The sequence below is a fragment of the Apodemus sylvaticus genome, chromosome 22 (assembly GCF_947179515.1).
Source record: "Apodemus sylvaticus chromosome 22, mApoSyl1.1, whole genome shotgun sequence".
Classification (NCBI taxonomy): Eukaryota; Metazoa; Chordata; class Mammalia; order Rodentia; family Muridae; genus Apodemus; species Apodemus sylvaticus.
The window spans coordinates 55,235,543-55,259,252 of record NC_067493.1 but is presented as its reverse complement, the minus strand read 5'-3'; the positions used below and the strand labels follow the sequence as shown (position 1 = coordinate 55,259,252).

General features: G+C 50.8%; 1 protein-coding gene across 1 annotated transcript in view; it reads right to left on the bottom strand.

The window, feature by feature from the left end:
- Coro1c (coronin 1C) overlaps positions 1 to 23,710 on the bottom strand; it is a 69,184-nt gene that overhangs the window by 32,986 nt on the left and 12,488 nt on the right. The window contains exon 2 of the mRNA XM_052167590.1: positions 10,683 to 10,882. Coding sequence (XP_052023550.1) covers positions 10,683 to 10,877 — 195 coding nt within the window. The 5' untranslated portion in view covers positions 10,878 to 10,882. The remainder of the gene's footprint in view (positions 1 to 10,682; positions 10,883 to 23,710) is intronic.

Below are 23,710 nucleotides of genomic sequence, written 5' to 3'. Positions count from 1 at the left end.
ACGATTTACAAGTCATTGTTCTGCACCTGGTGCCCTCCCCTGAGTCCCCAGACCATCCCCCAGCCTTTCAAGACCCACACACTTCAGAATTTAGGTGCTGAAGGCAACAGACAGAAGCTGTTTCAGTAAGCATTGAACAGCCAGGTCACAACACACCAAGAAATAAACGCACAGAATAAAACCCTCCGCCACCAACACTGATGGCTATGAAGTGTCAAACAGCCGCCTCTATACAGTGGACAATCGGCACGCCTCTCTGCAGAAATGAAAACCGCCTGTCAGTGTGCGTATTCAGCAACACAGCAATGCAAATCTGGCAGGTGCGAGCAGTGATCACACACACACACACACACACACAACAATAGCACAGTGGGAGCCCGTGCTCCTCCTTAGTGCTCCTCCTGAGTGCGCCTGTGAAGGAAAGGGCTCAGCAGAGGGGCGGTGGCCCTCAGCAACAGCTGCTCAGATCTCACCACCACCACACGGAGGCACAGCACGGAGGCCAAGCTACTGCCTTGTTGAGCTTTCCTGCCACGGAGAGAGTGCAAAGGAGGTTCAACTGGACTCCAGTCCCTACGGCCCTAAATCTTCACAGGAAGATTTAGACATGAAAGGTTGAAAAAACATGCCTGAAGCCTGGGACGGTCACTCCATCCCAGACTGGAGTTCTGAAGGGGAGCAGGTGGGAGAGGCAGCAGGCTCACCGAGCTCAAAGGTTCTGGAGGGACAGTCTCCAGACACGACTGGGTGGGACAGACTACGGAGTCTCACTGCTGCATGACTCCAGCCGCTGCCTCTTCCTGGATGGCTGAGGGAAGCCACCTGGCTGATGAAGCTATCACAGGACCTGAGCACCTGTTCTGATTCTTCACGTGTCCTCAAGGAAAATGCCAATTTTACACAATTCATACTGAAAATGAAGGAAAAAAAAACCAACAACAAATGTGTGATTTTTCTACCATAAAGCCACTTCCAACTACTTGTGACTTACACGCTGGTTCATGTGATACACAGGAGATCAGATCCATTTCCAGCATGCCAGAGAAGCCGACCTACACTTGAATTATCAATCTGGAAGAGGGTGTGGCCACCACCCTTGCCCTGCTGGGGTGGAACACCTCCCTTCTCAGACTGTATTGTTTAGATGCAAACTCACAGAACCTGAAAGCCGGCGACCTCCTGTGACCTTCCCGCCTCACTCAGACTCACTCAGACGACTGAGGGCCTGAGCACCTCTCACAGCACAGGCTCAGCACTGGACAGACCAGGGCAGTTGTTGGAGGAATGTTTAAAAGCAATTACCCAGGCAAGCGCCCCCTGCCCACAGGGAGAGCTGGCAAGGCAATGACCCTGCAGCCACTGGTACCGGGGTGGCACCCTGCCCTTGGTCCTGTCGGTGTGAGCTGTAAAGTGCTGCCTGTGGGGGCACTACCAGCAGACAAAGAGAAGTGCCGACCAACTACTTCCTCCCATCACAGGCGACTTGTCCAATCTAGATGTCATTTTCTCAAACAGTGAGATGACCCTGTCCAGTGTCAAGATTGTGACTGAAGTCACACCACAGTGCTGTTGGGTTAGGACCTGCACACAGACATCCTCAAGGCTGCCCAGACCCTTCTCATCGGCAGTTACCACTGTCAATGCAGAAACCAGGCTGACCCAAGTTTTGTGACTCCTTTACGGTGACAATCAAGACTGAAGGACTGTGCATTACAGCCAGCTGGGAACTGTCCACAGAGGCTTGTGTTGTCCCCATGAAGAAGTGACTGGCATCCTCAAGGGTGCCTGAAGTAGAAACTTTTGGTTACTTTGGAGACTAAGTTATGTCATGTGATGTTTGTTGCCGCAGACCCAGGTGAGAAGATGTCGTGCTCCAGCAGACATACGATGTTTACAAAGAATATAAACAGTGACAAGCCCACAGACAGTGACGAGGCTCTTGCATCAGTTCGCCCTGCACTTCGCTGCTGATCTTCCATGCTGTAACTTCATAAAGAGTTCCCACCAGAGAACCTCCCGGGACAGTCTGGCAGCTCTGGCTGCCTCCCTGCACTCAGGCTGATTTAGCAGGGCCTCTCAGCGTCTTCTGCAGTCAGTCACTGATTTGTTTGGTGTTCACTGCTACAGATTTGTGTTTGATGTTTTGGATGAGACTTTTGATAACCAGACAATGAAGATTTGATCTCCCCAAAGAACTACTTCTAAATCGGTCCACAAACCCATTTCCTATTAACCGTTCTTTCCCCCTGCCGCTAGCAGGTGGGCTAGAAGGGAGGTGGAAGACTCTAAGAATCGTAATTAAAGTAGGTTTTGAAAAATCTAAGCCTACATGTACCACATGACCCTGAAGCAAATGAACGACGTTATGGGAAGTTCTCAGGGAGCACCGCGGGACACAGGGACGGATGGATATCTTTCTACCTGAGATGACACTGCTGTGTGGCGTGAAGAACAGCAGCGGTGAGTTTGCAGTAAGAGATGTCCACTTCAAAGGGACAGCACACCGAGCCACTCTGAGCAGAGGTAAGATGCCCCTCATCACCACCAACCCAGCAGCTCATGGACAAGGGGGAGGCACATCGCTGGAAGGACCAGAGGGACCTGGTCTATGTGGTCTTGGTTCAGGCCAAGAAGCTCAGCTCCCTAGTGGCTGAGTGGGACCTCCTGAAAGGTGAGTGGATGGCGTTTGACTCTGAGATAAACCTGGAAATTACGGAAAGGCCAGGTGTACACAGAACAACTTGCATGAATTTTTGAAGCTTACTGCATAGAAAGGAGCCAAAGTATTATATTCTAGTGACGACATATACAATAAGCTGGCCGACGTGATGCCGAGGTGCACCTGGAGGACTGGTGTGCACAGGCTAAGATCAGAACCATGAATATGAGAAAGTCCTCTCAGAAATGTGTGGCTGCACACCTGACTGCGCTGTGGGAACACACGTAGGCTCAGGAGATGGTGAGTCGCTGCTGGCTTTGCAGCAGTGGAAGGAGAGGAAGAGGGTGAGGGAAAAGACCATTTTTTAAATGCTGAGTTCAGGAACTTGTTCTGCACCAACCAGAACTTGGCCTTTCCCTGAGATGCAGGTCACAATTCACAAATCTGTATGGCATTTCTGAACTGTTTAACTATGACATCTACCACACCTTCTACGGCAGGAGACTTTGGCCCAGTGCACTGGGACCTGTTCAATGTGGCTAAGAAAAAGCCCTGACCCCACCCAGGGCCAACAGCATCAGCTCTAACTGAGACTGAAGGCTGACTTCTGTGGAGAATCAAGCCAGCACGCCTTTGGTATTTGCTTTCTACCTTGCGGATATACCCAAGGTGAGACAGAGGTGAGCCCACTGGGGAGTCAGTGCCCTTCCACACAGGGCCCCAGGCCAGGCTGCACGGTGAAACAGATGCAGCCTTCCAGAACAGATGAACCCACTCTGCAGTCAGCAGGTCAAGGGTGGAAACTGTCCTCAACAATTTATGAAACATTTCCTGATTGTTTACAGGCACAGTGCTGGCGACCACAGAGGCAGTGACATACAAAGACAGCTCTCTGGCAGAAGGCAGCCAATTCAGGGGGCAAGCAGCCCCACCACAGCAGGCGTGCAGGGGAGCACCGCCAGCTGCCAATCCCAAGCCCTCTGGAGGTTCCGGGGCTTTCTCAGACTTTCTCCCACACTGCTCCAAGAGCATGTAGCCTCCTGGGAGGACTTCCTTGAGTTCTCAGAGTGCTTGCCGTGCTCTGATTCATGCTGGGGAAGGAATGACAAATTCCTTCTTACACAGAAAAGGGATGAGGAGACATGGATCTAGGTAAAGTGCTCTGGGGCCAACACGGGTCACCATAGAGTAAGACAAGAACAGAAATGAAACCTCAAGGCTCAGCCTCAGGACTCGGCCTGTGTGGGGGAGGCAGTTAAGACTTAGGAGGGACTGAGAGACACGTGAGGGGCACATCATCTCACCGTCCCCAGAAAGGCAGAAGTCATCCCTGTTTAAGGTAGTTTCAGGGAGATGTTGGCTGGTGACCTAGAATATGTTCTTTGGGTTGTGCTGTGTTTGGTTGGTTGGTTTTATATTTTGCAGATAGGGTCTTACGATGGATCTCAAGCTGGCCCCAGACTCAGATCCTCCTGCCTCAGTCTTTGGAATCTCAAATGACAAGACCCTAGAGTGGGTATTAAATCCTGAGAATGGCAGGAACTCACAGGAGGCATGGATCCTACTACGAAGTGCAGGGGGTAAATGGACTGTGTAGTGTCCACTGTAGAGCCACGTGTCCCTGTGGGACCTCAGCACCCTCTGCTGTGTGACGCCATCGTGGCAAGGGTGACCCTCCAGACCCCTCCTTGCTGTGCTGTAGACACAGTGGAGCCGAGAGTCCACTCATTTTCAGAATGGACAGGCGTTCCGCTGTCCGTTCATCCCTGGGGTTTGCGGCTGCAGCCAGGGCCAACAGGAGCGTTGGGCTCTCACAGCTTCTGCTCTGGAGAAGCAGGTGAAGGACTTGGGAGGAGAATCCTTGTTCCAGACTAGTTTACTTGTGAGTCGGGTGGCTGCATTTTGAAGGCCTGGAGTATGTGACCTAAGCCTGTGGGAAAGGGATGTTTGCTAGGTTCAGATAATGATGTTTTTTCCTTTTAGAGAGGTCTCTCTACATAGCCCCATTGTCCTGGAACTCGCTCTGTAGATAGAGCAGACTGGCCTCTAACCCACAGAAATCCCCCTGCCTCCCAAATGCCAGGATCACAGATATGTGACCACGCACCCAGCTTTGAGTGGTGAATTTACAACTTGCTCCTACAGGAGGGTCTCAGTCTCGGGGACCCTAAACTCGGCAGTGCTGACATCTCACACAGAAGAGGCCTTCCAGACTGGAAACCCAAAGCTGTCTCAGAGCAGCGCACAGCTGGATTAGCATCTTCGTAGGGAAAACAAGGGTGTCTGCCCCCCTTTTTAAAAATTTACTTATTTTCATAATGTTTAAATAAAAGAATGTACACCCCAGCATGCGTCTACGCAGAAAGCACTCAGGGCTGAAAAGATGGCTCCTTAATAAGAAGCTGTTTTTCCGCAGGACCAAGCTTCCATGTCCCAGGTGCTGGCGCAAGCGGAAAGCTCACATCTTGAGACACAATCACAGGACTGGGAAGTCAACTAGGAATGGCTTGGGTTTCTGAAACCTCAAAGCCTCAGGGATCCTTTCCCATGCACACCACCACTAGGGGTGACTCTGAACTCAGGGTTCTTCTACCTCAGCCTCAGGTGGCAGGATCATATAGGTCTGCATCGCCATGGCTGGTCTATGTGGCCGGGAATCAAACTCATGGCCTTGTGTGTGCTGGGCAGTCATTCTACCAGCTGAGCTAGAACCCTAAAAGGACAGGTTTTAAAGCCCTCTTTAAACTCCGTTCAAGCTTCAGAGGCATGCACTACACAAGAAGACCCTATCTCAAAAAGAACGTTTATATTAACACGCACACACATATAAATATGTGTGCACTTAACACTCTCGCACACACAAATAAGTGTGTGCACTTACACTCTCGCCTGCAGCTGTGTGAAAAACACTCATAACTAACCAGAAGGGGTGTGGTGGTTGACAGCTCACCATCCCAGGCTAGGAAGAGCACTTACTCCCTACAGCCTATAAGGCCCTAGCCCAATGCAGGTGGGGCAGGACAGATCATCAGAAAGGCACTTGTCTTAGGACTACTGCCCCTGTGATGAGACGCCATGACCAAGAACAAGCTGGGGGAGGAAATGGCTGATTTCAGCTCATATTTCCAGGTCACAGTCTGAAGTCAGGACAGGAGCTCACGCAGGGCAGAAACCTGGAGGCAGGAGCCGATGCAGAGGCCATGCAGGGTGCTGCTGACTGTATTGCTCCCCATGGCTTCTCAGCCTGCTTTCTTATAGAACCCAGGACCACAGCCCAGGGATGGTCCACCCACAATAGCCTGGGCCCTCCCCTACCAAGTTATTAAGAAAATGCCCTACACTCTGGGAGGCAGAGGCAGGCGGATTTCTGAGTTGGAGGCCAGCCTGGTCTACAGAGTGAGTTGCAGGACAGCCAGGGCTATACAGAGAAACCCTATCTTGAAAAAACCAAATCCAAAAAAACTAAAAAATCCAAAAAACCAAAAAATAATAATAATAATAATAAAAAAATAAAAAAATTTAAAAAAAAGCCCTACAGCTGGATCTTATGAAGGCATTTTCTCAGATAAGGCTCCCTCGTTTCAGATGACTCTATCTAGTATCAAGTTGACATAAAACTAGCCAGCACAACTCTTACTACTCACATATGCAGTGTAAGCAAACACTGTAGTCTGAGAATACCTGTTTTACACTTGCTGCCTGTCTAGCAAGTCACCCAAATACCCAACTGCCTAAGATACAGGCTCTACGGGCAAGTCAGAGAACCTGAGATCAAAACCCTGGGCCACTCTCTATTATCTCTATCTATATATCTATCTAGGTTAAATAAAAGGTACTGCCCATCTACACTGCAGGGACAGAGAGTGTGACCCAAGGTTAGAGGAGCCCTGGCCACGCCTACCTCATCATGGCCCTCCCCCTCTAGACAGTCACTGCTCAGAAGAAGTCAGCACAAAGGACACAAAGGACCTTTACAATCAGAATGGGGAGGGCAGCAGGGGACAGGAGCCTGCTGTGTGGATCCTCTACCCAGGGGGGAGCACGGGTCTCAGAGCACCCCTTGGGGGGGGGAGCACAGGTCTCAGAGCAGCCCTCCATCCAGGGGAAGCATGGGTCTCAGAGCACCACTTCACCCAGGGAGAGCACAGGTCTCAGAGCACCCCTCCATCCAGGGGGGAGCACGGGTCTCAGAGCACCCCTCCACCCAGGGGGGAGCACGGGTCTCAGAGCACCCCTGCACCTTACTTGTCTCAGGCAGGCCTGGCAGGTTTTCTGAGGTCCAAAGTTCGAGTGTGGGCCTAACAGGAACCGCTGTGTGCTGGAGTCATCATGACCCGAAGCAGGGAGGGGTGCTTGCTTCCGCTGTGCATCAGGAGTGAGCCCGGCAGACTGCTCAGGGGACTGGAAGCCTGCAAGCTGCAGGGGAGGCAGCTTGGGCACTGGTAGCGAGGGAGAAAGCTGTCCCTCGTGCCAGTCAAATCACAGAGCCAGCTTGTGCTTACCAAGTCAGCCTTGTCTTACTCATTCTCTGAAAGACTGAGGAACAAGAACACACAGCCAACCACACCTGCAGAAAGCACGGCAGCTGCATGCCACGGCTTGAGCGGTGTTACCAAAGAGCGGGGCGCATGCGGACTAATCCAAGCCGCCACACCTAAGCTGGGAACCTGCTTACTCTTCAAGCAGTGGTTCCTGACAAGCCAATGTGCTGACCACTCAGGTGTGTGCTTGTGCTTGTGTGTGAGCACAGACACATATGTGCTGACCACGTGTGTGTTAGCACAGGCATGTGTGTATGTCAAGTATTTGTCCCTGTGACTGTTTCCATCTTGGACCTTAAGTCCTGGAAGATAAAGACTGTTTAATGCATTTATAGTTTCCCAAACTCTAATCACAAAACTCTGAGATTACAAGTCTTTGCTATCCCTCTCCCCCAATCTCGGGGTGGGTGGGGTGAGGTGCTGAGACAGGGTCTCATCATGTAGCCTGGCTGGCCTGGAATTCACTATGTGGGCTGCCTTCCCAGTGCTGGGATTAAAGGTATAAACCATCACACGGGGCCAACTGTAACAATCTAATAAGATACAGCTTAGAAAACAGTCCACAATGCTGGAGTGGGGGTGCAGGGCGGCAGGGCACAGTTTGGTGACAGAGGACTTGATTAGCATGAGTCAGGCCTGAGGTCCGATGCTCCCGGCACAGGGGTAGAAACTCTGCTGCAAAAGGCAGTGCCGAGCTTACAACAGCAAGACAGCTTCACATGGGATGGTCATGCCGCAATGAAATCTGACCTAGTAACAACCAAATGTCAGCAACAATGTAAAATCCATTCCACAATGTAAAAACCCTCACTCAAATACTTAGGGTTAGACCATCTATTACAAGGTAGGTATTTCCTGTCAACAGTGAGGACAGTCCTATTTGCTACAGCTACTGATGCCCCAGGGACCAGGTAGCAGCCCAGGAAGAGCAGAAACATCGGTGTCAACTGACATGGGGCTCCTAGCCAGGCCTTCGACCACAGCACAGGACTGACCACCGCCCTTACCTGCTGGGTGAGGCCCCGGTTTCTGTTCCCCAGAGGTACAAGTCAGACCAAGAAAGAGAAACCAGCATTTCCTTTACAGATTCTGAATACAAACCACTCAGAAATCACCTCAGAGCAGACAGCCACCAGAGAGAAGATGTGCTGAGAACACAGAATTTCCAGAGCTCTCAAAAAGTCACTTTTATATACAGCACCTTTACGTTGCAGAAAGAAAAATTAAGGGATAGGGTGGCAGACCAGAAATGACCTGCCTCAAGGTGACCCAGCCAGGACTTGACTTCCGGCTCCTCAATGCTCAGGCCTCACTCCTCCCTCAGCACATTCACTCTGACAGAGTTAGTTATACAGTTTACACAACGGTGTACACGGTAACACCTGAAAACCACATGGAGCCTGGGAACCTCCTGACATGAGAAGCCAGTAACCGAGGACTCTTCTCCCTCCTGATGCCATCACTAAGTTTACACCAAAGTCAGCCTCTCCTCACAAAGCTCAGGATAAAACCAGACAGACAGAATTGCAGCTGAAAAAGACCCAAAAGGCGGGCACCTCCCAAAGCCAAGGTGTGATTTAGGCATGACAATGGGGGAGGAGGAGGGATGTGTGTATACAGTGGAGGTATCTTCTGCTCCCCCACACACACTGTCTCTCGGGAAATCTGGAGCACACTAGTTTGATAGACTGGCAGCCAGGGAGCCCTAGACTCCTCCTGCCTCTGACCCGTAGTGATGGGGTTACAGAAGGGCACCATGGAGCCGGGCTTGTCAGAAGATGCTGAAGCTCCCAAGTCAGGTCCTCGTGCTAACTCTACCCACTAAGCTCTCTCCACAGCCAAGGACTCGCTGCACTCTCATCCCCGTAAGGATGGTTAGAGCGATGACAGGATACTGACTAATGCAGGCCACTTAACATAAGCAAGAACCACATCACTAAACAGGTCTCCTGCAAGCGCTGTGAGGGTCAACATCTCCCGTGATTTGCAGAAGGAAAGGCAGACTCACAGAGCCTTTTGTGGATGTGGAAGCTGAAGGAACTGTCTGAACTTGGTGGAAGATTAGCCATTCAGAGTTTATTTTGGGTTTCTTAATTGGCTTGTTTAATTTCTTTGAAGAAAAGAATGTCTTGAATTTGTCCCTCGGTTTATAAAAAGAAAGATGGTTTAGCTCCAAGCCGACCGTGAGTTCCCGACCCAGCTGACAGACTGTGGCTGCCCTCTCAGACAGCTGGCCTGAGCCCTAACAACACAGAGCAAACTTCCTGAGCGCTCCTTGCTACTAATAAAGGAAATCACAGGCTGGGGACCACCCCGGGCTAAGAGCAGGTCCAGAGGACCTAAGTTCTATTCCCTGCACCCACAGCTGGGGGGTGGGGGGCTCACAACTCTCTAACTCCAGGGGATGCAATGCCTGTCCTCCATATGCACACGGTCCATGCACACACACACACCTACACATAACTAAAGCCCCTGGAGGAACATAGTAAACAGGTGTGTGGCAAACACAACCGACACTCACTGCAAACCCTCACTCTGAAATCAGGCTAAGGCATGATGGTACGGCAGCAGTCAGCAGGAACGAGGTACCCAGGAGAAAAAGCTCTAATTAATGGTGAGATTCACGTTGGAAGGGGCGCTGGAGCCAAGCGTGTGGTCGGATCCTTAGCGCCGTCTTCCTATCTCTCTCTTTCCAGGGCTGGTTCAGCTGTGCAATAACCAGTCTAGACATGGACGTCACGCACAGGTGTTAAACCACAGCAAGCTAGTCATGGACATCTGAGAGGGAACTGCAGGAGGTGGACTTCGGGGTGCCTACTTTCGGAACCCACCATCCACAGTAAGACACACCCTGGTCTCCCACTGTTGCCTGTAGAGTCTCACGGCATGGAAACAGCTGTACTCAGCTCCTGCACTTTCACGTAAAGTCAGGGCACTAAACTCTTAGCTCCAGTGCGCAGGACTTCTACAAGCAAAGGAGAACAGGTGCACAAAGCTCTGTCCAGCTGGGACCGGGCTCAGGAAAGGCAGGGAGAACCAGGGCCCGCACTGAGGGACGTGCACGAAGAGCCACCCTGCGGGACCTTCTGTTTTGTTTCTACCACTGTTAAACAGTACAAATCCTAGGCGATAGCTTATTACCCAGAGTGGGGGTAAACCTCGAATCTTGTGTTGTGTCTGTCTGTGTGGGCACCTCCAACACCCACTACTCTGGCAGCAGGGATGGAACCGGGATCATACACACCCAAGCAGCAGGAGAGCTAAATCGCAGAACTAAAACCCATCCCTTGGGATATTTTCTTGAGCTCTTATCCCATTTACAACTCAAAACCCAGAAGGCCAGGGGCTGAAGAAATGGCTCAGTGGTCAGAGCCCTTGCTGAGGACCTGAGTTCAGTTCCCAGCACCCACATGAGGCAACCTAGAAACCAGCGGCCTGTATCTCTAGCTCCAGAACAGGATGTCACTCGCTCGCTCGCTCACCTTGTGCAGAGGGAGCACCAGGAAGGCCCCTCCCCCACTCGCTTCTATGATGATGGCCACGAATCTGGGGTTGACGGCACAAAAAGAACTGTCCCAGGTGACTCGGGAGACGCGGATGTCGTCATAGCACTGGTCATTCTTCACCGCTTGTCCAAAGACGTGCCGGAACTTGCTCTGCCGCACCACTCGCCGCATCGTGTCTGTGTAAAGAGAGCAGGGAGAAGCGTGTGAGAGCCCTGTGTGCCCAGGCTGCGCCTCCACAGCACCTTGGCCAGCCCAGCCGGCACTGTGTGCTGTCTGCACTACTAAAAGGTCGGCAGACTGCAAATCCCAGATCCTCTGCAGCAGGAGCAGGGAGAACGCAGCTAAACGGGTTGGAAAGCTCACAAAGGCAGACACAGTCCGAGTGTTCACCTCAAGAGAAAGATCAAGGCAGGACCTGAAGGGAAAACCATCTTTCAGGGAGAGTGGGAAAACAAACGCATCCCACCCTTCCTCTTTTGGAGACAGGAAAATACCTACGTGAAGGAACCTTGTTGATGTGAAGCTGAAGGAAACCCTCAAACAAGACGTGGCTTGGCTGCTCTCTCCTCAGCCTGCCAGGGTCGGCCTCCAGTTTTAACCACCCTCCCTCGCCCCAACATCAGCATCCCTCTGTCTGAGTGCTGTGCTGGCTTCCTAGAGTCACTCCACACAACCAACTAGGCAGACAAGAGGCTGCTGCCCCTGTCCCCCTGCCTGCCTGGCCTACTACCCTCTGCCACCTGCTGCTGAGGCCCAGGGAAGAAATCTGACCTGAGGCTGCCACAGAAGTCAAGAGCCCGTCTTAGAACTAGGAGCTGTAATTAAGTGGGAAGTGGCTGATGAAGGCCTCGCGATGACAGGGAGTCTGGCAGCTCCATTCTAGCAAACATTAAGAACCATACACCAGGCTACGAGCCATGGCAGCCAAGGCCTGCATTGCATGGCAGATACAGCTGGACAGAAGGGAGGGAGCAGGCCAGTGCTGAGGAGAAAAGAGACCAGGATGGGGGCTCGTGTCAGGCCATTCAACTGCTTGCAGAGCTTGCTGGGCGTGGGGACTGTGGGTGACAGCTAGCTGGGGCCCTGGGACCTCTCTGGGTTGCCAGATGAGCATGAGCATGGGAGGCTTTGTGCTTCAGGCTCCAGCCCCCCCGCCCCCCACCTCAGGTTTCTAGCCAGCACTTGATGTAATTTTCCCGTCTGCTGCTGTATAGCATTCTGCTCAAAAAGACAAATGGAACTCGAATAAAGCTAAGTGGAACCGGCGCGTGGCCAAACCCTGACAAATTCACAGAAAACCAGACCTCTGTGAACAGAAGAGGCCAACAGCTGTGTGTCTGTGCCACATGGGGCCTGAGGTGGGCAATGCTATTTCTCACCCTCTACGCCCCTCCCACTGCTGGATGCAGAGAGAGGGGGGGGGGAAGCTCATGCCAGCGCCTCTGTCTGCCTGTGCAAGGCATGTGCAGCAGTGTCAGTGTCCTCTCTGCACTGCTGGGCCGTGTGGCTGGGCAGAGGCAACAGCCCGGGCAGGCCCCACACCCTGTATTCTGTAGCCCTGCTGCTGCTTCCCTTCTCTGCTGACTTCTGGGACCGTAGGGATCGTACACTTTGGACTCTTGGTACAAGGTACTAAGGGCTCACACTTGGCCAGCAGCCTTCATTGTGAAACAGCAGGAGCTCTTCCCTCAGGAGTGAGTCAGGCGCAGCTTCTACTGTGGCAAACCCTCAAGGCACACACCTCCATATTGGCCACTCTCCAAAGCCACCACCTTCTCAGTCATCGGTTCTACAAATCACAAAGGCTACAGCCCCCACCAGCACATCCCAGCAAGCGTTTCAAAAGATAAGGCTCAGCAGTTAGCATTTATTGCTCCCTCAGAACCCTCATCTTTGGTGTGTACACACACACACACACATACACACACTGCTGCTCACAGCTGCCTATAGCTCCTGCCCATACCCACACATACACGTAAGCACAAATCAATTTTAGTTAGTCAGGTATGGTGGCATGTGTCTTTAATCCCAGGCACTTAGGATAGAGAGGCAGGCAGATTTCTGAGTTCAAGGCCAGCCTGGTCTACTGAACAAGTAGGCAAAGCTACACAGAGAAACCCTGTCTCAAAAACAAACAAACAAACAAACAAACAAACAAACAAAAAACCCTCAATAGAAAAAATAGGCAAAAACCAAAAACCAAGGTCTCCGTGTCTATCTGTCTCCCTCTCTCTCACTCACACATATACTGTGAGCACACACACTCACACACAGACACACACTGGTATACACACCACGGATAAGGACAGGAGGGAGCCCACAGGAAGCAAAGGCAACAAACAAGGCTCAGAGGAGAGAAAGCCTGTGCCACTGAGTGACTGAGTGACCACTGTGGGTGCGCCCCACACTCACTGAGTGACCGCTGTGGGTGCGCCCCACACTCACTGAGTAATCGCTGTGGGTGCGCTCCACACTCACCTAGTGACCGTTGTGGGCGCGCCATACACTCACCGAGTGACCACTGCGGCCACGCCCCACACTCACCAAGTGACAGTTGCAGGCATACCCCACACTCACCGAGTGACAGCTGCAGGCATACCCCACCACTGTGGGTGCGCCCCACACTCACTGATTGACCACTGTGGCCGCGCCCTACACTCACAGAGCATCTCGGGAGGAACACACAAGGACAGGGGCCTGTTTTAAGCCCCTAGAGGAAGCAGAAAAGAAAGCATGCAAGCACACTTAGACGATTGCACATGCGTGTTCTTATAAAGCAGAAAAGTGGAAACAGTTCTCATAGCAGTGTGAGAGTTGACAAGACAGACATAAATCAATGCAGCAGAATTCAAAGTCCAGGCCAGAAAGGCTCAGAGGAAAAGGACACCTACCACACAAGCCTGGGCAACCTGAGTTTGCTCCCCAAACACATGTGACAATAGTATGAGAGAACCAAGTCCACAGTGTCGTCCTCTGATCTCTGTACATGTGCCCACACATATATACATGTGTCCCCCACATGTGCCCACACATACACACAGTGTACACGTATACATATACATGCCCACACATATACACACAGTATACACATACACATGTGCCCACACATACACAGTGCATACACATAAACATACAATAACGATAATAATAATAATCACATTTAAAAAAAGACTCGGCCCGAGGTAAACAATACTTTCTCTAGCCAATTGACTTTCAACACAGAACTAAAACCACTCACGGAACCTGGAATGTCCACAAAGGGTGCTGACGTGGCAGGCCGGCCCTGAGAACAAGAAACAGAAGGTGCTGGGGACCAAATGGGTCAACAGCCTAGACACACGAGCTGAGACTACAATGCCCCAGAAGGAAACACAGCCAGCAGTGTAGGCCACATCCTGGCCCTGGATGGCAAAAGCAGCTCAAGTGTGACACTCTACAAGCAACGACAGAGAAAGAGCTGATAGCTCAGTGAGACGGAGGAGAACTGACCTCTCCCAGTTAGCCTCTGACTTCCACACACGCACCAAGGCACACACGCACATCAGATCAGCACACACTAACTAAAGTAAATAAAAACATTCACAGACATTTGCTGCAAACCCTAAATCTAATAAGGCACTCACTAATACCTAAACTATATAAAAAACTTATTAAAAAGGAGACGGAGTAGGGAGGACAATTTAAAATCCCAAAGGTGGACTTGCCAGGCACGGTGGAGGCAGGAAGATGTATTCAAAGCCAGCCTCGGCTCCAGGAGATCTTGTCTTTGCCTACCGTATGTGAGACCCTGGGTATATAACCAACACCATTCCCCAGACGGATTAAAGGCTCAAAGGGACACGCATCTGTCCAATGCACACAGAAGGTGCAAGGCATTACTGTCACTCAGGAAGTGAAAACCAAAGACTCCATGAATGAATGGGTCCCTTACCTCATATGAAACCCAGCAGGCAGAGAGTCGCTGACCGCTGACATAGTGTGGGCCACTCAGGACCTCTAGGGTGTCAGGTGGGCTGAGCTTTAGAGATTTCCACCTGACCTGGCTCTTGACAGAACTGAAAACAAGTACATAAACTCCCCTCCCCCACAGCAAAGGGAGCACCCCGAGTGCGGCTATTCTCTGGCCTAAGAGAGAAAATGCTTTGCCACAGAGACCACTGCTCAGGAGTGAGCACACTCACCAGCACATCCACGGCCTGGTGAGACCTTTGCAACATTACAGTGACAAAGGCAGTACAGAGACCTGCAGAGCCTAACTCTGTCTGTGTTAAGCCTATACTAGGCAAATACAGATCCAAGTTTGTGGGCTGTGGGTTAAGAGCTAAAGACAAAGGGCAGGAGGCTGTTTCTTTCTTTCTTTTAAAGATTTATTTTATTTATATGAGCACAATGTAGCTGTCTTCAGACACTCCAGAAGATAGCATCGGATCCCATTACATGTGGTTGTGAGCCACCATGTGGTTGCTGGGATTTGAACTCAGGACCTCTGGAAGAGCAGTCAGTGCTCTTAACCGTTGCTGAGCCATCTCTCCAGCACCCAGGAAGCAGAGGCCAGACAATTTACATCAAGTTCCAGGACAACCAAAGACACAGAGTGAGACCCTGTCTCAAAAAATAAAACAAAGCAAACAAAAGATGTTGTGTGGGGGGGGGGGGGGGGGTGGAGGAGGACATACAGGGGACATATGATGTCCGCAGAGGCCAAAAGAAGGCATCAGATCCCTTGGAAATGGAGTTATAGGTGATTGTGACCCTCCATGTGGGTGCCTGAAATGGAACCCAGGTCCACTACTGAGCCATCTCTCCAGCACCACAGGCTTCTTTTAGGGGTCATGAAACTGTTCCCAACTCACTGTGGTAATGGTTGCATGTGGCATTGGTTGGGTTTGGTTTTCTCTATCTTATGCTTTAATTGACTGCGTGGCATGTGCTTGTTTTTAACCTGTACAGAGGCCAGCACAGACTCTGCAGTCCTCACTGATTTGGAAACACTAGCAACTGTTACTTCAGAGCCCACTAAGTTTCCCTACGGAAAGGGAAAGGTCCCACCTCAGCAGCATGAACACCCTTCCCAAACAAAGACAAATCTGAAAACTAGTCCAAAGACTAGAACTCTCTCTAAGAGCCACCAGTGTTGACAAATGGCATTCAAAACTTCAGTTGGAAAACTAAGATATCAAAAACAAACTAAAACAAATTAAATGTCTTATCAAACTTTGGATTTAAGTTCTCTCATCTAAGTGATCAAGCTATAAATTTAGAAACTAAAATATTTTGTAAGGGAAGCCAATTCCCAACTGTATGAGAAAGAACTAATGAAGCAGTCCTGAACAAGGAGATCCAGATACCATTCTAAACACCCTGCCAGAGAGAAGCCACTCATGAGGCTGTCAAGCTGTGAGTGCTCCCCCTGCATGTGACCTTTATTCCCCTGCAGATGGTGAGAACGTCTGAGATGCAGAGGGCAGTGAGCCAGGCATGACAGAGACTAAGGCGGATATTGAAGGTCAGCCTGGGATCAGGAACAGGACTCCAGAGGTTAACAAAACAATAGCAAGGCCAGCAGGGAAGAGCTCGGCCAAGAGAGCACTTGGCATATCCAGAGTGGGCTGACGGGCCGTGGTGGCGCACGCCTTTAGTACCAGCACTTGAGAGGCAGAGGCAGGCGGATTTCTGAATTTGAGGCCAGCCTGGTCTACAGAGTGAGTTCCAGGACAGCCAGGGCTACACAGAGAAACCCTGTCTCGAATGAGACACCTCCACCCTGCAAAAAGAGGAGCGGGGCCGACTCTGTCCCCAGAACTGCTGCAGAGGAGCTGGGGTAGTGGCACACTTGTATCCCAGCGCAAGATCCACGCTGGCCAGCTCCAGCTCAGGGGGACTGTCAAAAAAGGAAGGAAAAAAGGCAAGCAAAAACACCCAAGAACGGCATCCCTGAAAACACACACGCACCTGCACACTTACATGCACACATGCACACTCGTACGTATGCAAAAAGGTTTAAAATGATGACATAGCTGAGCCATTGAGCAAATTAAGGAAATGATCAATAGATTTCACAACTCCCAACAAGCAGGCGGCAGTGCAGATATGTCCTGTAATTCCCACACCATCTAGCTGGTGCACACGGTTAGATATGTCCTGTAATTCCCACACCATCTAGCTGGTGCACACGGTTAGATATGTCCTGTAATTCCCATACCATCTAGCTGGTGCACACGGTTAGATATGTCCTGTAATTCCCATACCATCTAGCTGGTGCACACGGTTAGATATGTCCTGTAATTCCCACACCATCTAGCTGGTGCACAAGGTCAGTCCTGGAACTTCAGAGGCAGAGGCAGGTGGATTTCTGAGTCCAAGGAATGCCTGGTCTACATGGTAACTTCCAGGCTACCCAAGATTTACAGTAAGACCCTGGACTTACACACAGATGTGACTACACTGAAAGAGGAAGAAGAGGAAAATACAGAAAGCAAAACAGCCAAAGCCAGATGTGCAATCTAGCACTTGAAAGGCAAATGTAAGATTAGGCTATCCTTGGCCAAAAAGCAAATTTGATGTTAGCCTGGGTTACCTGATGTGCCTGCAGGTTTTATGTTAACTATAGACATCTGAGAGGAAGGAACCTCAACTGAGAAAATGCCTCCAGAGGATAGGGCTGTACGCAAGAACATTTTCTTAGTAATCAAGGGGGGAGGGCCCCTTGTGGGCGGAGCCATCCCTGGGCTGGTGGTCCTGTGTTCTATAAGAAAGCAGGCTGAGCAAGCCAGGGGAAGCAAGCCAGTAAGCAGCATCCCTCCATGGCCTCTGCATCAGCTCCTGCCTCCAGGTTCCTGCCCAGCTTGAGTTCCAGCCCTGAATTCAGTGAACTGTGATGTAGAAGTGTAAGCTGAGTTAACCCTTTCCTCCCCAGTTGCTTTGGCCACCACATTTCTTCACAGCGATAGTGACCCTGCCTAGAACAGCTGAATAGCCCAGAAGAGAGGATGCTTGAGGCCCAGCCCACACACTGAAGGATCTCTCCAGGGCCAGAGTCAAGCTCAGAAACACGCCCGTTTGTCTCTCTGCCTTGGTTTCTAGGTATCACTGAAGCCAAGAGAGCTGATTACCCAGTAATCCAGGCTTTTCTTTTTTTTCTTAAACAGGGTCTCTCTATGTTGTCCAGGCTAGACTCAAACTCACAGTCTTCCTGCTTCTGCATCCCAAGTGCTGGGATTCCAGGCCTCTGCTACCACCCTCCGTCATAACAGCGTGTGGGTAGGCAGACAGTATATACCTCAGCTCTGACTCCAAATAAAGAAATCCTAAATTCTGAAAAGTACTATTCATTATTCCTAACACCAAGGAAACCAGACACAGATCTCCTTGTGTGGGGTAGGCATCCTAAGTAAGGAAGCACGGCCAACCAGCAGGGACTCCTGGGGGAGGGGTTGGCTCTCCCGCAATGGCTCTGCAAGCCCACAGTGAGCGACATCGCAGGGTTCTGCAGGTACTGCACCGGGGGAACATTGCGGTTGAGTAGGGCGACACTGCAGGGCAGAGAGTGAACTGTCCCTGAAGCACCTGAGTGGATGGTCCTCCATTCTCTCCCTGGCCTCCACCAATCGCATCTTAAGAAAAGGACCAAAGCGTTGACTTTCCTGTTTACTGAGGCACTGTCTGTCTGAAGAGTCACACAGATGTATTTCCGTAGTGTGCATGAAAGGAAACACATCCTGTGAGAAACACAGGAAAGCTCCCATTAGCAGGATCCCGGCAGCAGCTCTGCAGCAACCGCAGAGCTCCAAAGGCTCCCCCTGAGAGGGGCAGGCCAAGCCTCCGAGAAGCTGCTATGTTCATGACAGGCACTTTTCCACGCAGACTGGCTGTGTTAGGTTAAAGGAACAGTGGGGAGCTGAGAGATGACTCAGCAGTTAAGAGCACTGGCTGCTCGCCCAGAGGACTTGGGTTTGACTCCCAGCACCCACATGATGGCTCCCAAATGCCTGTAATTACAGTTCCAGGGGACCCAATGCCATCGGCATACAGGCGATAAAAAGACATGTGTGCAGCCAAACATATAAACATTAAAAAATAAACTACAAGCCGGGCAGTGGCACATGCCTGTAATCCCAGCACTCTGGGACACAGGGGCAGACAGATCTCTGAGTTCAAGGCCAGCCTGGTCTACAGAGTGAGTTTCAGGACAGCCTGGTCTACAGAGTGAGTTCCAGGACAGCCTGGTCTACAGAGTGAGTTCCAGGACAGCCAGGGCTACACAGAGAAACCCTATCTCAAAAAACCAAAACCAAAACAAACAAAAAGCCCCAAGACCTGCCTAAGTTAATGTATATTCGTCTTTATGTTTTATGTATATGGTTGTTTTATCTGTCTGTGTACCTCATGCTTGCCTGGTGCTTGAGGTCAGAAGAGGATGTGAGATCCCCTGGAGCTGTAGTTACAGACGGTGGGTGCCGGGAGTCAAACCAAGTCCTCAGCAAGAGCAGCAAGTGCTCTTAATTGTCCTGGTACTTCCTAATAACAACTGTTTTAGAAAGAGGACCGACCACATGCACAGCAAACTACACCCAGCCAGACCGACTAAGGAGAGGTTTGGGGGAGGGGGAGGGGGCTCTGTGCTCTGCGCTCACTGGCCTTTCTGAAGGCCGCCCTGCCTGCCTGCCTGCCTGCCTGCCTGCCTGCCTGCCTGCAGGAGACGAATGCCTCCCTCACACAGATGCTGCGGGCACAGGACAAGCTTTTGTGTGGTCAGCATACTGTGACAGAACAGTCAAACCCGTGAAAGCCCCCAAGTAACTTCTCTTCAGCCAGGGACAGACGGACAGTCTGGGCAGACGCATGTTTCAATTCCACAGCCCAAAACAATCTGGCTCTAAAATGTTTCTAGAAACAAATAAAAGAAAATAGACTTAAACTGTGGTTGTGGGCCAGCCTGGGCCACAGGACGTCTGAGGCAGAACTGCGAAGCAATTTGCTTCCAGGCCCTGCGTGTTTCAGCCTCTCTCAGAGATGTCATGCGATTGCCTCAGAAAGAATTACTGAGTCACAGTGACCCAGAGCCACAGAGCATGGCAGTTGGCTCTCCTGCTTTCTCAGCACTAAACTCCACATCTCTCTCTCTCTCTCTCTCTCTCTCTCTCTCTCTCTCTCTCTCTCTCTCTCTCTCTCTCTCTCATACACACACACACACACACACACACACACACACTTCTCCTCAGCAGACAGGACGCCTCGGAGCCCTACCACAGGGCACTGCCTCAACGGCCGCAGTTCCACTTGCAGGCTCGGTGATTTTTAAATATGAAACTACATTGAGCCCACGAGCATAAGAGCAAATGGAAAAGCCAAAATTCAGAATACGTTCTGGAGAACCTACACTGCGATGAAGCAAAGAAAGCATTAGCCTCACCTGAGGAAGTAAATCCTCACTTCTGATTTAAAAAGCTTTATGAGTGTTCAACTGTCTGAGATCATGCAGTGATCATAAGGCACTAGAAACAGACATGTACATGTGTATACACACGCATGTATGCAGACGTGTGTGTGCACCACCAGAAGTGCAATCCCTAAAGGCTAAATTGTGCTACAGTTCTCCACACTTTCTGAAGCTTTCTAGAACCTTCATATTTTACAACTTGTACTCATTTTAGGGAAGGAAAAAAAACAAAAGCTAGAAACTAGCTGAAGTGAAACATGAGCACTCACTGAGCAACCTGAGGAAAAGGCAGCCTCGTGCAAGCGCCCGCCCGCCCGCCCATCACGGGAAAAGAGTATGAAGCGATTCTGAAGACCAAGAACTCATGTTCACACCTGCATCCAGAGACCCTGGGAAGACGCAAGGAGCACTGCGGGACACTGTAAGTCACCTACCTAAGGAAGGGACACAGAGTGACACAGAGGCTCTACCATTATCAAAGCAGGATGCTAGGAGACAGCCCGGTTCTCCAGCGTCACAGTGCGTGTTCTTACTACAGAGCTAACATGGAAGGTGCTCGTGCACAATCCCTCCCTCTCCTAATCTCTGCTTATCACCACTATCTTTGTGATAACTGCCTCTCCCCGCCTGCATCAGAAGAAAGCTCAGCTTCTCCCGGCCCCAGAGAACACCCCAGAGAACACCCTGTGGCAGCCCAGAAACCACCCATGGCTGCAGGCATCTCCCAGAGGCCTCTGCAAAGAACCAAATTGATCCCCAGAGTGCTCGGGCTGAGTGCAGGCCTTCTGCAGATCTGAACAGCCCAGAGTGTTTCGGAACACTCCTGCTACACTGATGACCTACTTTTCTTATCAACAACAGGGAAGGAAAAAAAAAAGGCTGAATATGACTGTCCAAACTTGCTCCCTCTGTTTTTCATTAGTCAGTCAATGAAGTTTCTCTTGCAATAAAATTTTAATAATTCTTTGGAAGTTTTATTGTTTCAAGAAATGAAATGACAGGATTTCCTGATCTGAATAATCCGATAAAATAAGAAGGCATGTTTATAAAGAATGCTGTAAGACCAGCCATACGTACAACTAGCAGCATCACGAAACAAAGCAAAGGCAGGTGTGACCGGGACAAGGAGGCAGGAAGGCTGGGAGGGGTAGGCCAGCCAGGTAAAGCAGGCTGATACTGCACTTGTTAGAGACACAGAGGGCTTCAGCAGGACGCACCTGCTGTCCTTACCCTTTGCAAGCTGGGATGGGTGAACACACACTCCTGCCGAGAAGTCACAGGAAGCTACAGGTGAACACAAGACACTACGGTCCTGTAGCAGACAGGTTCATCTCTGACTGCCACCACCTGCCTAAGTTATTCTGGTTGTTGTTTCTTCAGCTATGAACTGGAAAACTGCCTACAGTAAAATAAAATGAACTGTTTCTTTGTCAAACAAAGCCCAAGTCTACACACTCTGCCCACACCTCCCTAGGAACACATGCACGGGGCATGGAGAACAAATCCATTTCTAGCATCTACAGGGTCACACACATGACACACTCAAATGTGAAGGTCCTTAGCCTTCTAGTTCATTTCTTCAACAATTACTTAGGTCCCAGTCATGTGCCTGGACCACACTGGACACCGCAGGAGTCTGACACGCGCCTGCTGTCCCAGAAGCTAACTCCAGGCATGGGCAGAGGTGAACTGGACAGGAGGGTAATGGGATGGGGCGTGGACATCAAGAGCCAAGGGATCTGAACACAGATGGCTTCAGAAAGCCTGAGGATGGAGCCCAGAGCAAAAAAGGGAAAGTTAAGGCAAGACATCAGCATGTTGGGGTCACACAAGGCTCTAGGTCGGGTTACAGATTTCACCCCATGTACCTGCAAAAGGTTGAGAGGCACATGCACTCATTCATTCTCATTCTCCCTCTCTTCCTCTCTCCCTCTCCCCCCTCCCTCACACACACACACACACACACACACACACCTGTTAAGAAGCCCAGTGTCTGACACAATCACTTTGAGAACCCTTGTCTCAAAGGGAGGGAAGGAGAAAGGACACACACACACAGACACACAGACACACACACACACACACACACACACACACACACGGAGACAGACAGACAGGTTCTCTAGCCACAAAGAAGAGCATGAAACATAGCATCAAGTGACAGTAAGTTGCTGGAATGACACACAAACACCCACAAATACACAAATGCAATTATGAAACGATCCATTTTGTAGCCATTTATAACACTAAAACCCACACCTTTCAAACCACAATGGGCAAGGAGCTCTGAGTGGGACACTGGCCAGGGAAGCAGTGACAACCGATCGCCCTACCCAATTCACCTGCCCTGCAGCTCCTCTGGGGCTGGACTAGAAGTCCCCTCAGGCTTCCCCTGTCCCTACTCCTCCAGCATGCACATGCGGTGAGGACACTGGCGGGGTAGGCCGCGTGTTAAAGGGACGGGCGCGAGGGGAAGCTGACCCTTACCTGGATGCACACTGAGCTTTTCCTGAATCCACTTGGACAATGACTTCAGATGACTGAAAACATCAGCCAGGAAGTGAGATTAGTTCTTGTTTAAAGCTCAACCCACTGGCCAGAGCTATGAAACAACGCTGCAAGAATTGGGGTAAGGTGCCGCAGTCTATGACCTCAGAACTCCAGAGGTTGAGGCAGGAGGATCCGAACCTCAAGACCAGCGGAGGCCACACAGTGCGTGTGAGACTAGCCTGGGCTACAGAGCAAAACAAGGGGCTGGGAAGATGGAGCACCTGTTCCAATCTCCAGCACCCACATAAAACCTGGGGGGGGGGGGGCACGGCTGCACATGCCAGAGCCCAGCACTGGGGCAGGTCCTGAGCGATCTCTGGCCAGCAAGCCCAGCTGCCGGCAGCTTCTGGTTCAGGGAGGGCCCTCTCAAGCCAGGAATGCAGAGACTGACAGAGGGCGACTCCTACCACTGCTCCGGGGTCCACACCCGCACACGGCCACGCACACTCACATGCACTGCACAGCACAAACCCCCAATACTGACAATGTTCTGAATTTGTTCAAGAACTTAACCAAGTAAACTTCCAGTACCCAAAATGTGGGCTGGCAAGATGGCTTAGTGAGAGTAAGGATGCTTGTAGATAAACCTGCTAACCTGAGTTCTCCTCCCAGAGCCTCGCGTTAGGAGAAAAACAACTTCTATAAGTGGTCCTCTGACCTCCGACCTTCAGTGGCCCAAGTACTAAAGAAATTAATATAGGTGAGTATTTGTTGTTTATGCTTTTATTTCTTAAAGAAAACGCATGTGGGCCTCTGCCCACAAGTGTGGTGGGCAGTTGTGCATTCTTCAGCTCACACTGGCGGGTGTCAGCTGCTCACCAGCCAGGCTATGCTGAGAAACAAAGGCGCCAAAAAACAGAACATGCTATACCTTCAAGGAACATAGAACAGAATGGAACCGGTGTTCCCATTCTCCAACTAGGAACCAACTCACACTTCGCTTAGTTTTTAACTTCTACCACCTCAACTCAAAAGGTGACTGACTGCTTAGTGCTGGTGGAGGCCACTGACCAGA